This window comes from Emys orbicularis, chromosome 10 (genome assembly GCF_028017835.1).
Source record: "Emys orbicularis isolate rEmyOrb1 chromosome 10, rEmyOrb1.hap1, whole genome shotgun sequence".
Lineage (NCBI taxonomy): Eukaryota > Metazoa > Chordata > Testudines > Emydidae > Emys > Emys orbicularis.
The window spans coordinates 83,705,001-83,718,465 of record NC_088692.1 but is presented as its reverse complement, the minus strand read 5'-3'; the positions used below and the strand labels follow the sequence as shown (position 1 = coordinate 83,718,465).

Genomic DNA, 13,465 nt, shown 5'->3' with positions numbered 1-13,465 from the left:
CTGGGTGAGTTATGACTCTGCCGCCCTGTACCCTAAGGGTTATTCAGGACAGAGTTTGGGGGGAAGGGCGGATTATTCCAATATCTCCCCCCCTCCCCGGATCTCTTGGCGCAGAGTATTGGGGAGGTGAGGCCACTCCCTGGGCAGGCAGGTAACTCATCCCTGGGGGGGGGGGGCAGGCAGGAAGCATAAGACAGGTGGCAGCTCCCTGCCCGGGGGCCCCGTCTCCCAGCGCTAGGGGCTCCGTGTGGGCACCTGGGGCGCCCCGGGCCGGAGCCCTTCCCCAGGCGGGCAGAACAGCCCCCGCCCCCTCCCCGCAGCAGCCACCCCCAGCCGAGGCCGCTTTAAAAGCCAAAGCTCCCCCCACCGCCCAGCCACGGTACGGCACCGGCAGCCGAGCTAGCCGGAGCGTCTCCCCGCAGCGCGCCAGCCGGGCTAGCCGGAGCGTCTCCTCGGAGCCGGGGCCGCTGCCCGCCGCCCGATCATGCGCCCCTCCGCGGCTTGGCTGCTGCTCCTCGCCCTGCCCGCCTGCCTGGCTGCGCCCTCCCGGCCTGTCTACACCAACCACTGGGCAGTGCAGGTGCTGGGCGGGCCGGGCGAGGCAGCCAGGCTGGCCTCCGCCTACGGCTACGTGAACCTGGGACAGGTAAGCGCCCGGCACCCCCTTTGCTGCCAACTTTGGGTGGATGGGGAGAGAGGGCGGGCGGCTTGTCCCCAGTGGCCGGGGGCGGCTCTGCCCCTTTGCCCTGCCCGCGGGCACCGGCTCCAGGAGCCGGTAGCTGGCTGTGCCCGAGCGCGCAGCGCTTCCAACTTTCTCTCCGTGGCTCCGGAGCGCAGCGTCCCCGTGCGCCCTGGGAACGGGGCGAGCTCGGGTCCAGGGCGCAGAGCGCAGGGGCTTGGGTGCCCAGCCCGCAGGCTGAGCCCGGGCAGGTCCCCGGGGCGGGCAGGGAAGTTGTTGAAAGGCTGCGGGGTTTTTAAACAAGTGGTGTTCTTTGGCCGCAAGGCCGGCCAACCCCTTCTCTCACTGCTGGCAAAGGCTTCGCCCCGAGCGGGCACCTGGAAGTTTAAAAGTCCAGCTAGAGCTAAGGGGCGAGCGCAAGTGCCGAAAAGGCAGCAGAGGTTCTCATCTGGTTGGACGCTTAAAGTCAAAGCCTGGCCCCACTGAGGTTTTGCCATTGATTTCTGGGGGGCGGCAGGATCAGGCCCCGCCGACCCCCGTCTCTCTCTGGTGTTGTTCGCACCATCTCTGCCTCTCTGCAGATCAGCGGATCCTTCCTTGTAAGCGACTGTTCCCAAGTTCAGGACTGCTGGACGCCTTTTCCTCTTGGCAGGCTGGCGGCTGGAGCGTTTTCCCATGATTAGGAACGCCTAGCTTTATTTAACGTTAATGGTTAAAAGTGTGCGCTAGTTGAGACGTGAAAACAGATGTACAAAATGGGCCATTAGTTACCTAAATCCGGGGGAAGCAGCGAAGTGGAAAGGAATCAATATTTAATTTTTGCAGCGCCCAATGTGCCCTTATCAATTTAAACAGGTTTATGAAGCCTCGTGTATTTTTCATGCCCACTTTGTGCTTGAACTAGATTGAGTTTTGGTTTGGGAAGAGTGAAGAAGTTCTGGACTGGATAGGACTATTCTACAGTTTAGGGGAAATTTCAAGTTTGATTCAGCTCTGTTAACGGCTTGTAATGGCTTGAACTAACTTTTAATACTGTTAGGAGCAACTCTGAAATGATCTCATGAGTAGGGTTTTTTTCTATAATAGTGGTTGCTTGGTGTAGGTAGCAGTAGGACTGGAATTAATAGAGTTTAACAGGCATAGCAAATCTATGGAAAACACCCAGCCCTTCTCCAAATGGGACTTGTACATTTCAAGTACAGAACAAAATGTGAGAACATATTCTGGTGAGAGGGAAAAAGCTTGTAAATAATCAAGGGGGCTAGAGCAAAACACCATCCATGTTGTTTTTTGCAGGTAAACGTTGAAGAGCTTTAGGGTTTAGAAGAGATGGCTAAATCCAAAATGAACGAAGCCCCCTTGCAAGTAGGAATGGATGGTATGGAGGAGGGAAATTAAGTGTGAGGTTTGTAGTGCACACAGTGAGTGATTATGAGATTGTAATGTATAGTCTCCTGGTGAGATTAAAAAGAGAAAGATGTGGTTAAAGAATGTATGCAAACTACAGCCATAAAGGATCAAATCAAGTTACAGATAAACTCGTTTTGTAATTCAAACCATAGTACCATGCAGTGTTTAAATGTAGTTGTGTCATTATCCCTGCAGAAAACAGTAAAGTGTGGTACTGCTTAATCTAAATAGAATTTTCTTTGTGTTATAACTCCTATCTTGATACTGAGTATCAGAGGGGTAGCCGTGTGTAGGGTGACCAGATGTCCCGATTTTATAGGGACAGTCCTGATTTGGGGGGCTTTTTCTTATATAGGCTCCTATTACCCCCCACCCCTTGTCCTGATTTTTTACACTTACTGTCTGGTCACCCTAGCCGTGTTAGTTTGAATCTGTAAAAAGCAACAGAGGGTCCTGTGGCACCTTTAAGACTAAAGGTGCCACAGGACCCTCTGTTGCTTTTTATTTATTGGGGGGGAGGGATAGCTCAGTGGTTTGAGCATTGGCCTGCTAAACCCAGGGTTGGGAGTTCAATCCTTGAGGGGGCCACTTAGGGATCTGGGGTAAAATCAGTACTTGGTCCTGTTAGTGAAGGCAGGGGGCTGGACTTGATGACCTTTCAAGGTCCCTTCCAGTTCTAGGAGATAGGCTATCTCCATTAATTATTATTATCTTGATCCTGGTAATGTTTGCTGTTCTGTAAAAGTAATTTTGATCACTTGAACTTATATTTGTGGACTTAACAAACTTTTGACTTGGCTGGCTGTAGTTTATCTAAAATCTAGCAGAACATTATCAACTTTTGCCATACATCCCTTGAAGCACTTCTGTGGCTTACATTTTACTTTCCTCAAACAACTTTGTTTTCTCTCAAAACTTCGTAAATCTTCTTCTTTAAACATTCCTCGGGGTTTCAGCCTGAGTTTAGTGCTTTCCTTGATTGCTTACAGTCTGCCTGGTCAGTGTGTTCCCAGCTCAGTGCTTCTCTGTCCAGGTGGCAATTCAATATGTCTGGGTGCTAAAAGTATCTCCTGGACTGCACTATAAATTATAATCCAATTCGACATGTCCCATTTTTAGTATAATTAAATAACTAACATTGAAGTATAAACACAAACTACCAGATCAAGATTCCTGCAGTATCCTCATCTGAGATCTGTGATGCTTTTATGTGGCCACAAAGGCTTTGCCTACATCATACAACTCCTGTGTGTGGCCCTATAACCTGTGTTTATAGGCTGAAATATCATGCAGATGAGGTACCCAATACCTAAATGATCCAGATGCATAGATTATAAAGCCAGAAGGGATCATTGTGATCATCTAGTCTGACCTTCTGTATAACACACGCCGTCGGACTTTCTGAATTAATTCCTGTTTGCACTACATCTTGATTTAATAATTGTCAGTGAGCGAGAATCCACTACGACCCTGGTAAAATGTTTCATTATTTAATTACCTTCACTGTTAAAAATTTTGCACTTTATTTCCACTCCTAATTTGTCTAGCTTCAAGTCCCAGCTATTGGGTCTTCTACTGTTATAAGCCAGATTGACGAGCCCTCTGCTGTCAAATTTCTGTTCCCCATGTAGGTACTCAGACTGTGATCAAGTCACTCCGTAACCTTCCCTTTGATAAACAAAACAGATTGAGCTCCATGGGGCTTTCACTTTAAGGCCAGTTTTCCAATCCTGTAATCATTCTCTTGGCTATTCTCTGAACCCTCTCCAATTTTTCAACACTCTTCTTGAATTGTGGACACCAAACTGGACACAGGAGTCCAGCAGCAGTTGCACCAGTGCCAAATACAGAGGCAGTGTAACCTCCTATTTGATAGTCCCCTCTTTATACGTTCAAGGCTCATGTTAGCCCGTTTGGCCACAGCGTCACTTTCGGAGCCCATGTTCAGCCGATTATTCAGCACGAGCCCGAGTCCTTCTCAAAGTCACTGCTTAGTCCCCAGAAGTATGAGGTACATTCGTTGTTCCTAGATGTATGACTCTACTTTTGGCCGTATTAAAATGCATATGGTTTGCCTGTGTCCAACTTTCCAAGTAATCCAGATCTTCATACTCAGCTCATCTTCATGACCACATTTTTTTAGTAACGTGTAGTACAGGGGTTGGCATCCCAGGCCAATGGGGGCTGCAGGAAGCGACGCGGGCGAGGGATGTGCTGGCTGCAGCTTCCCGCCGCCCACATTGGCCTGGAGCGGCGAACCGCAGCCAGTGGGAGCCGCGATCGGCCGAACCTGCTGACGCGGCAGGTAAACAAACTGGCCTGGCCCACCAGGGTGCTTACCCTGGCGAGCCGCGTGCCAGAGGTTGCCGACCCCTGGTGTAGTGTTAGCGTGCCAATGGAGAGTGACCTTACATAAAAGCGTGCAGCAATACAAATAGACTCAGAGGGACTGCATTAAGGAGGGGGTCTCAGTTTAGCCTTGCATTGGTTGGGGTTTAGGCGTGGGGGGTGGAGAATGGATCTATCCAAGTTTTGATTCTCAGCTGGGGTTTCGGATGAACTCTGGAGTTGAAACCTGTCCCACTTGAAGTCAAAGAGATTTCTGTCATCGACTTGAACGGAGCCAGGATTCCCTCCTGCGTTTCCACAGTTAAAGGGACACTCTAAAGGTTAAAAGGGCACCAAACCTGACACTGTCTCATCCCACACAAGGCAACCGTACACTTCTTTTCTTAATGATTGTATTCCTAGCAGGGGACAGGCTCATCTCTATTCATTCAGAATTTCAGATGATTTTAATCTGGGATGCTAAAAACTAATTTTCACATGATCTTCACACTTGTTTAACAGAAGGAGCCCACAGGCAGTACAACAGGGGTCGGCAACCTTCGGCACGCGTCCCATCAGGGAAATCCATTGGCGGGCCTGGCCGGTTTGTTTACCTGCAGTGTCCGCAGGTTTGGCCGATCGCGGCTCCCACTGGCCGCGGTTTGCTGCTCCAGGCCAACAAGGGCTGCGGGAAGCAGCGTGAGCCGAGGGATGCGCTGGCTACCGCTTCCCGCAGCCCCCCATTGGCCTGAAGCGGTGAACCGCGGCCAGTGGGCGCTCCGATCGGCTGAACCTGTGGATGCTGCAGGTAAACAAACCATCCCAGCCCGCCAGCGGATTTCCCTGATGGGCCGCGTGCCAAAGGTTGCCGATCCCTGCAGTACAAACTTTACCCTGTGAGTCATGCTTCCCATAACATTGTTTGCAGAATTAAGAGAGCGGACAATGTGTGATGCAGCAATATCCAGTGTGCATGGTTGGCAGTGCGACTTAGTCAATTGCCTTATTTGGAGTTTTGATACATGGGTGAGGTTTTTTATTTTATGCTTTTTATCCCCAAATTAGGCAGGATTTACAGTTTATACCATCATTCAATCACCGCCAAAAATGGACAAACCCAACCTTTCTAGGGCCTAATTCTGTGAGGTTCAGACTTCAGTGAGCTTGCTGGGTGCTCATCCATTCTTGGGAGGTGTAATTAGAACCCAGGTGCTACTCTGTTTGTCTAAAACACAGATTAACCTTTCTATAGGGCAAGATTCTGCTGGAAGCATTGTCATCATTGTCATTTAGGCATTTGAAATTCTGAAATGACCAAATCCTAGAAGTTGTATATAAAAATTGCTTTGGGGCTTTGAATGTCGTTCTCATAACTACTGTCTCTTCCCCCAAATGAATGGGACTTGACTGTCACAACAATTGGCATGTGGCAGTTTAGGGGGGAAGCCTTTCAGGTCATAACAGTGTGAAATTTTGTATGGAAAACAATGTTCATAGATGGGTCTGGAACCCTAATTTGATTTGTGTTTTAAATGAAACAAATCCTTTAAATTAAAGAAAGGAAAACTTAAAATAACCAATCAAACATCCTGCTCATTCTTAACACCTGTGACAACACTCCTCAGCCCTGATCTACACTAGCAGGATTCTGTTGGTCCCTGGGAGCGGAGCTTCAAGGATATATTAACTGTTACCCTGGAGCAGCTATGTTGGAACTGTTCTAATACAATATTTGAGAGAGCGAAGCTAGGTTGCCATCTCTTGAGGGCAATACATTTCTGCTCATCTAGTACACAGTGGATGGCACAAACAGGCATTGTTTAGAGACAGGATTGTTTTGCTTTGGCTGAAGAGCATAGCTAGTTGTTGTGGATTTACTTTTGGGACATATTTACGTACTAGATTTTTCTGTATGTTCTCTGTTTTGCCTGGTGCTCTCACCTTGGTTTGAAGCCCAAAAAAGGAGCCTGGCCCAGAGCCAACTCTATGGAAATGTCTTAATGCTATAAGTGCTTTTGAATCGGTTTTTAAATGACTGTGGTTACAATAATAGCTGCTGACAGTTGCACAACTGGAATTAAGTTTTGGGTGGCCATATCTTACCTTAGTTTTGTAACAAAGCAGCGGGATTCAAATGCCACTGAGAACACTTCTCTGGGTTGTTTTTGTTTATGCAACTTTGTAGATTTGCAAAGTGATTTTCAGACAGTTCCTGACCCAGAGCGTTCCCAATCAGGGGGTCCAATTATGGAAACACCAGCAATAGTGTTTACTACTATGAAAAGCCCCACTGATTTCAGGATCATGCCTTACGTAGCAAGCAGTATGCCCAGGATTAGGCCGTTTGACAGTAGACAGGCAAAAAGAGAGAAATGGTGCTGGAGAGTGAGATGTGACCAAAGTCCTGGAGTTTGGCTTGTTCAGGATAGGCACAGTCTGGTTGGTTCTAGTTTATTTCCCCTTCCTCCCATTGTATATAGTAAATATTAATTCAGATTACATAATGCAATAACATTTATGTAAAAGAAGAGCCCTGTTCTACCACCTTTATCATGCTGTGCTAGTACCTTCCTTTGCAAATAGTCTGTCCTCCTGCCATCATTGGGGCTACTCACGAAATGCTGCTCGCTGGGAGCAAGGGTGGCAAACCGGGGTCTTAAGTGGGGTGGTAAAAGCAGGGCAGACCTTGAGGGAACGGTGGGGAGAAGAAGTGGGCAGGACAGTGTCAGATGAATGAGGCATGACCTGGGATGAGCAGGTTGCTGAGCTAGCAGCGTTGGAAAAGACTGAGTGCAAGCCATATGCCAGTGGGTAATAAGGATGGGCAGAAAAGAGCTTACGATGCACAGAAATATGACCAAATGGAGAAAATTAAATCGAGCAACTCTCATTTCCACCAGTGTAATAATGTTAACTACTCCAAATTGTGTCCTGGGTGCGATCAGAATCGGTTGTTAAATTCTGGCTAGAAGAGGGAGAACTTAAAAATTCCACAGACGGTGCTTTTAAGAAGAATATGATCTATGAAGCCAAGACTCTAAAGACTGCTATACTTGGCTTTCACTTCTAAGGAACGTTAGTTCATTGTAACTTCAAAAATCACTATTCGTAGTCTGTTATAAAAAACCCTTCATAAGATAAACAATCTTGGATTCTAACACCATCCAAACCTACTGGAATATTTTGCAGACCTGGCAGGATGCATAAGGTCCTTAATCCATTTTCACTAAAACGGGGATGAATATAACTCCTTCAGTTTCTAGCTGTTCACACACTTCATAGGATGGAATTGGCAGACACGTGTTTCCATGGAAACCAGGCCATCAATATCCTTACTGTAATAATGATGGCATGGCAAGGAAAGAAACACTTCCTCATTGTTTCTGACTTACTCACTGCAGACATAAACAAGCTGAGCGGGGCAGCGTTGACCTGAGACTTTACATCAGGGCTTCATTTACCTCCATTAGCAAGAAACTGTGCTTCACATTTTTCTTCAAGTACAAACCCAGGTTGGCTCGAAATAAACATAAATTCCTCTCAAACTTCTGCCACAGTTCCAAATTGCTAATCAATTCAGAAAATTAAAATCGACCCCATGCTTAAATGAGCACCTCCCATGCTGATGGAGCCGCGTCCTTGGCAGAAATATAATGTCAGAGGAATCAAGATCAATAGCTGTGGGAAGTAGTAAACTTGCGTAGGGGAAAAAAATGAACACTTAAGCATGCTCCTAAAATTCCTGTGAGATTCTAGTGATCTATATGGCCAGACACAGCATTCCCAGGCTTTGGGAACAGAGCTTCTGAGGTACATACATTATCCTAGAATAACCTCCTGCCTAGATTAGTACAGCTGTATAACATTCTTACAGGGGTGACTGACTTTTTTTTTTTTTTTTTTAAATGAGCAAGTAAAATGTCATCATCATCATGCTAATAGTAGACAAGTCAATTTTTGCACTGAGGCTGATAAATTTCCATGACAATTTGGCAACCTATGTACGACAACCCTGAGAGATGCAATATTTTCTCTCTTTGAGTACCACATAGATGGGCTTTATAGCTCCCTGCTTTATGCCAACTCTGATTGTCCTTTGATGCTGAGGCTAACGAGGTGTCAGCATTTTTAGTATTGGTTGGTCTCCTCTTCAGTTTGCTATATATTCTAATTATGTAGACGGTAGTTTCCTTGTCTCATTCTGAGTTAATGTTCTTGTGACCTAGACATTTTTGAAGATACTGCATTTATGAAATCTTTTGGGGAGGGATCACTCAGAGGGGGGAGGGATCACTCAGTGGTTTGAGCATTGGCTTGCTAAACCCAGGGTTGGGAGTTCAATCCTTGAGGGGGCCACTTAGGGATCTGGGGCAAAATCAGTACTTGGTCCTGCTAGGGAAGGCAGGGGGCTGGACTCAATGACCTTTCAGGGTCCCTTCCAGTTCTAGGAGATAGGTATATCTCCGTATACAAAATGGCTGTACCAACACCTCCTCACTGAATGTGGAAATTCCCAGACTGCTGAGTTTCTCAACTGCTTTAGCCTCTTTTTTTTTTTTTTTAACCATTTAAGATAAGTAGTTCACTTACTGGGATTTAGTTTCCCTCCCCATCTAGTTTGTAATTACATCTATACCGGTATGGATTATACCATTATGGTAAACCACATTAAATGAAATCATTTGATCATCTAAGCTGACCTCCTGTATAATACAGGCCATAGAATTTTACCGTTACCTCTGCATTGAGCAACGACTTGTGTTTGAATCAAGCATATCTTCTAAAAAGGTATCCTGTCTTGATTTGAAGCCCTCAAGAGACGGAGACTCCATCACTTCCCTTGGGAATGTGGCAGACATTTGTGCCGTGTTTCTAATTTGAATTTGTCTAGCTTTAAGCTTCAGATCTTGGCTCTTACTTTGCCTTTCTTCACTAAACTGAAGAGCCCTTATTATCTTCCCGGGCAGGTAATTGTGCACTGCAATCAAGTCAATCTTCTTCTGATAAGCTAAACAGATTGGGATCTTTAAGTCTCTCACTGTAAGGCACTTTCTCCCTCCCTCACATCACCTTTGTGGCTCTGTTCTAAACCCTCTCCAATTTTTCCACATCCTTTGTAAAATGTGGACACCAGAACTGGACACAGGATTCTAGTATCACTCTCACCATGGCTGTATACGGAGGTAAAAATCACCCCCTATTCCTTCTCGTAACTCCCTTGTTTAAACATCCAAGGATTGCATTGGTCCATTTTGCTGCAGTTTTGCACTGGGAGCTCACACTGAATTATTTGTCTTCTATGACCCCAAAATAGAGCTGGTCAAACATTTTCCAGCAAAACTATTTTTTTAAAATGAAAAATAGGATGTTTGATGAAACAATATTTTATGAAAAGTGTCTACTTTCTGTGGGAAGTTTTTTTTTTTCCATTTAAATATTTCATCCTAAAACTTCTGGAATTTCACCCAGAACTTGAAAATTTCCATGTAAACTTTTGACAAAAAGTTATCAAATTTCTACAAGGGGGGGGAAAAGATTCAGACCAGCTCTACTCCTAAATCCTGTCCAGCGTCCCTGCCTCCCAGGGTAGAAGTCCCCCATTCTGTAGGTATGGCCTGCACTCCTTGCTCCTTGATGTATGACTGTGTTTTAATACATCTGAATACATTTTGTTTGAATGGGTCCAGCTTACCGAGTGATCCAGATCGCTCTGTATGCCTGTCTTGTCCTCCTAATCATTTACTGCTGCCAATCTTTCTGTCATCCACAGATTTTAATCAGCAGTGACTCTATATTTACTTCAGATCTTTGATAAATGTGCTGATTAACAGATAACCTGCTTTTTTTGGTGAGGAATATAACTTTATCATCAGGGTGTGTCCATGTAGGTGTTGAAGAGGCTACTATGTCTCAAGCATAACTAATCGAGCTGGTCAGAAAAAGTCCAACATTTCCTCAGTATTTGCTGATTCTGCAACAATCAAAACATTCCACCAAGATTGTTCAAGTTCATCAAAGTTCCGACAGAACTCAAGCAGAACTCAGCATTCCGATGGAAACCTGTCTGATTTCCAGCCAGTTCCCCAGCTGGTGGGCTGCTGGGGACCCCAGGGCTTCCAAGGTCCATAGCTCTGAGGCAGCCAGCCAGGCGGACTGCCCTGGTATCAGGGCTTCGTTCCGTTTTCTGGAGAATTTCTAAATGTTTGGTTTTCGTTCCTAACTGGAATTAAACCAGTTTTTTAAACATCTAAATCCCCTGTGAAACAAAATTATTTTTCTTTACACAACTCTACTAACTAACTTTTCAAAGCCCAACCTTCAGCAATCTTATAGTCCTTGTATTAAATCTATCCTTGTAGGCTCAATATACCCTGGCAGCAGGTTAAGGATTTTAGACGGACAGATGGTTTTTGTGCTATAGGGTGACCAGAAAGCAAGTGTGAAAAATCAGGATGGGGGTGGGGAGTAATAGCCGTCTATATAAGACAAAGCTCTGAATATTGGGACTGTCCATATAAAATCAGAATATCTGGTCACCCTATTGTGCTAAATCATTTCCTTTCTGTTATGACCCATGATAAAATACTCTATCATGAATCCCATTTGCTTGTTAATAGAATTTCTTAATTTAGGTTTGGTTTAGAAAACCTTGTGTTACGTATATTCATTAACAGAATACACCATCCAAGTAGTGCATGACTTCACTAGATTTGGTGCAGTAAAGACCTTCTGATACATAGGGTTTTGTGATGGACACAACACCTCGAAGTTGAGCCATTTTGCCAAATATTTCCTGCTTCTAAATGCACCATATATATGCATATATATGCATATATAGTATATGCACCATATAGTACACCATATAGTACTGCATTCAAAATGCCAACCACCAGGCCAGCAAAAGTCAACTGCCTCAATCTGTTCCGGATGGATGCAAGGTCAACAGTCAACAAGATCTGCATCATCCATGTTCTGATTTTTGGATGAACTACCCAACCTTGCCTGCATCACCAAGATCTGGTTTAATGCTGCCAGCAACCCTGTTGTAGTTGAGCTACTTCCAACAGGCTACTCAGTACAACACAAAGAAAGAAAGATGGCAAAGAGAAGACAAAGCAGGATAGAGGTCATGTTCCTCTCCAGCCTTAGATTTTGAAGACTTTTTTAAAATTGAGATATACCTTATTTCATGGAAGGGACCTTGAAAGGTCATGGAGTCTAGTCCTCTGCCTTCACAGCAGGACCAAGTACTATCCCTGACAGATTTTTGCCCTAAATCCCCAAATAGACCCCTCAAGGATTGAACTCCCAACGATGGGTTTAGCAGGCCCACCACTGAAACCACTGAGCTATCCCTCTCCCTCCTTAGCCCAGAAATCAAAATGCAAAATCCTTTAGAATGCATTGACTGTCTGTGAGGCTATGGACAAAAGGAAGCTAGGACTGAGTGTTCTGCAGATTTCCAAACAAATTCTCTGAAGGGTTCATACAGGAACAAATTGGATCTGCTGCCCAGCATGGTGCTGGAATCCCCCAGGTTCATGGTTCTTGGTGACTATGACATTTATATAGAAAATACCAAATTCCTTGCCTGCATGAATACCATGGGTTTCACACCAGTCCTCTCCGGACCCATCCACTCAATCGGACACATGCTGGATCTAATCTTCTGCCTAGGAATGGACTCTGGAGATGTCACACAGAAAAGTAGCATTTGCCAGACTGGATTAGACCTGAGACCCATCTAATCCAGTGTCTTGTCCTCAGGAGTGGCCAGCACTAGATGATTCAGAGGAAGGTGCAAAGACCCTGCAGTAGGCAGATGGGGGGGATGATCTACCACCCAATTAAGTCTTGTTCTGGGTGTTAATAGTTAGACTGGCATGAGGTTTAATATCCATTCCAACATTTTTGTTGGTGTTTATATGGATATAAAGAATACCCTAAGTTAACATAATTAATGTCCAATTCCTTTCTGAATCCTGCTAAGTTCATGGCCTCAACAACATTCTGTAGCATTGAGTTCCACAGGCTAGTTACATGTTGCACAGGAAAAGTATTTCCCTTTAATCTGTTTTTAATTGGCCACGTCTGTACTTTCATTTGATGTCCCCTTATTTTTGTGCTACAAAGGTTCCTGCCTCCTGGTCGTCTTCTTACTAGCTGGCCTTCCCTGTGCTCCTTCAAGGAAAGGAAGCGACAAAGCTGCTTCAGTCACAAAACCATCTGAATTCTCTATATTAACACATCCATCTAACGACCACAGTTGTCAATGCCTTGGCCCCAAGTTGTCCTTTCCTCCTGAATCAAGCAGGGAGATCACCGTGATTCACCAATGAGTTGTTTCAATGAGTTGTGGCTCACCAATGAGTTGTTATCTGCAGTATATAGGCAGATGACATGAACGCCAGTAGCTCAAAACCCTCTCTCAATACAGCAGCTACCAGCATGAAGTCTTCTTACAAGAATATGTCAGCAGAGAGAACCTTCTGCCTTTCTACCTAGGCTGCTAACTCATGTCCAACAGAGCTATTCAACTTGGTGAAAAAGCTAATCAAACTAGACAGTAGATCCAATTGCCGACCTTTGCAAAGAGCTTTCATCCTACTTTGCAGAAACAATCAGCCATACATGGGAGAACTCAGTAAGGCAGTGACTCAAATCTGGGGCTAATGGCTTTATCCACGCCACCACCCCTGACGGCGTGTGGCCTTGTAACGCATGTTGAAATAGTAGTAGCCCTTTGTTTCCTGGAGCCATTGCTTATAAATCAGATCTGTGCCCCTCCCATATGGTGAAATTAACAAAGAACAGCTGTGTCTACTGCTAACTGAAATCTCCGATGCCTCCTTCAGAGAAGCAAGTCTGTTAATCTCCCTGAGATACGCGATTGTCCACATGATCCTCAAAAAGCCCACACTTGATACAGATGTCTTCCCTTACTACTGACCCACCTCTAATCTCCCTTTCCTAGGCACAATAATTGAGAAACAACCAAGCTCCATCAGCATGTGGCTTCTGCCAGCCCCTTGGATGCTTTGCAACCAT

General features: G+C 45.4%; 1 protein-coding gene across 3 annotated transcripts in view; it reads left to right on the top strand.

Moving 5' to 3' along the window:
• The first annotated feature begins 484 nt into the window (after positions 1-484).
• PCSK6 (proprotein convertase subtilisin/kexin type 6) overlaps positions 485-13,465 on the top strand; it is a 120,685-nt gene continuing 107,704 nt past the window's right edge. For 2 of the 3 annotated variants that reach the window (XM_065411497.1, XM_065411496.1), the window contains exon 1: positions 485-646. In XM_065411497.1, the coding sequence (XP_065267569.1) occupies positions 485-646 (162 nt within the window). The remainder of the gene's footprint in view (positions 647-13,465) is intronic. The other variant, XM_065411498.1, reaches the window with a different exon arrangement.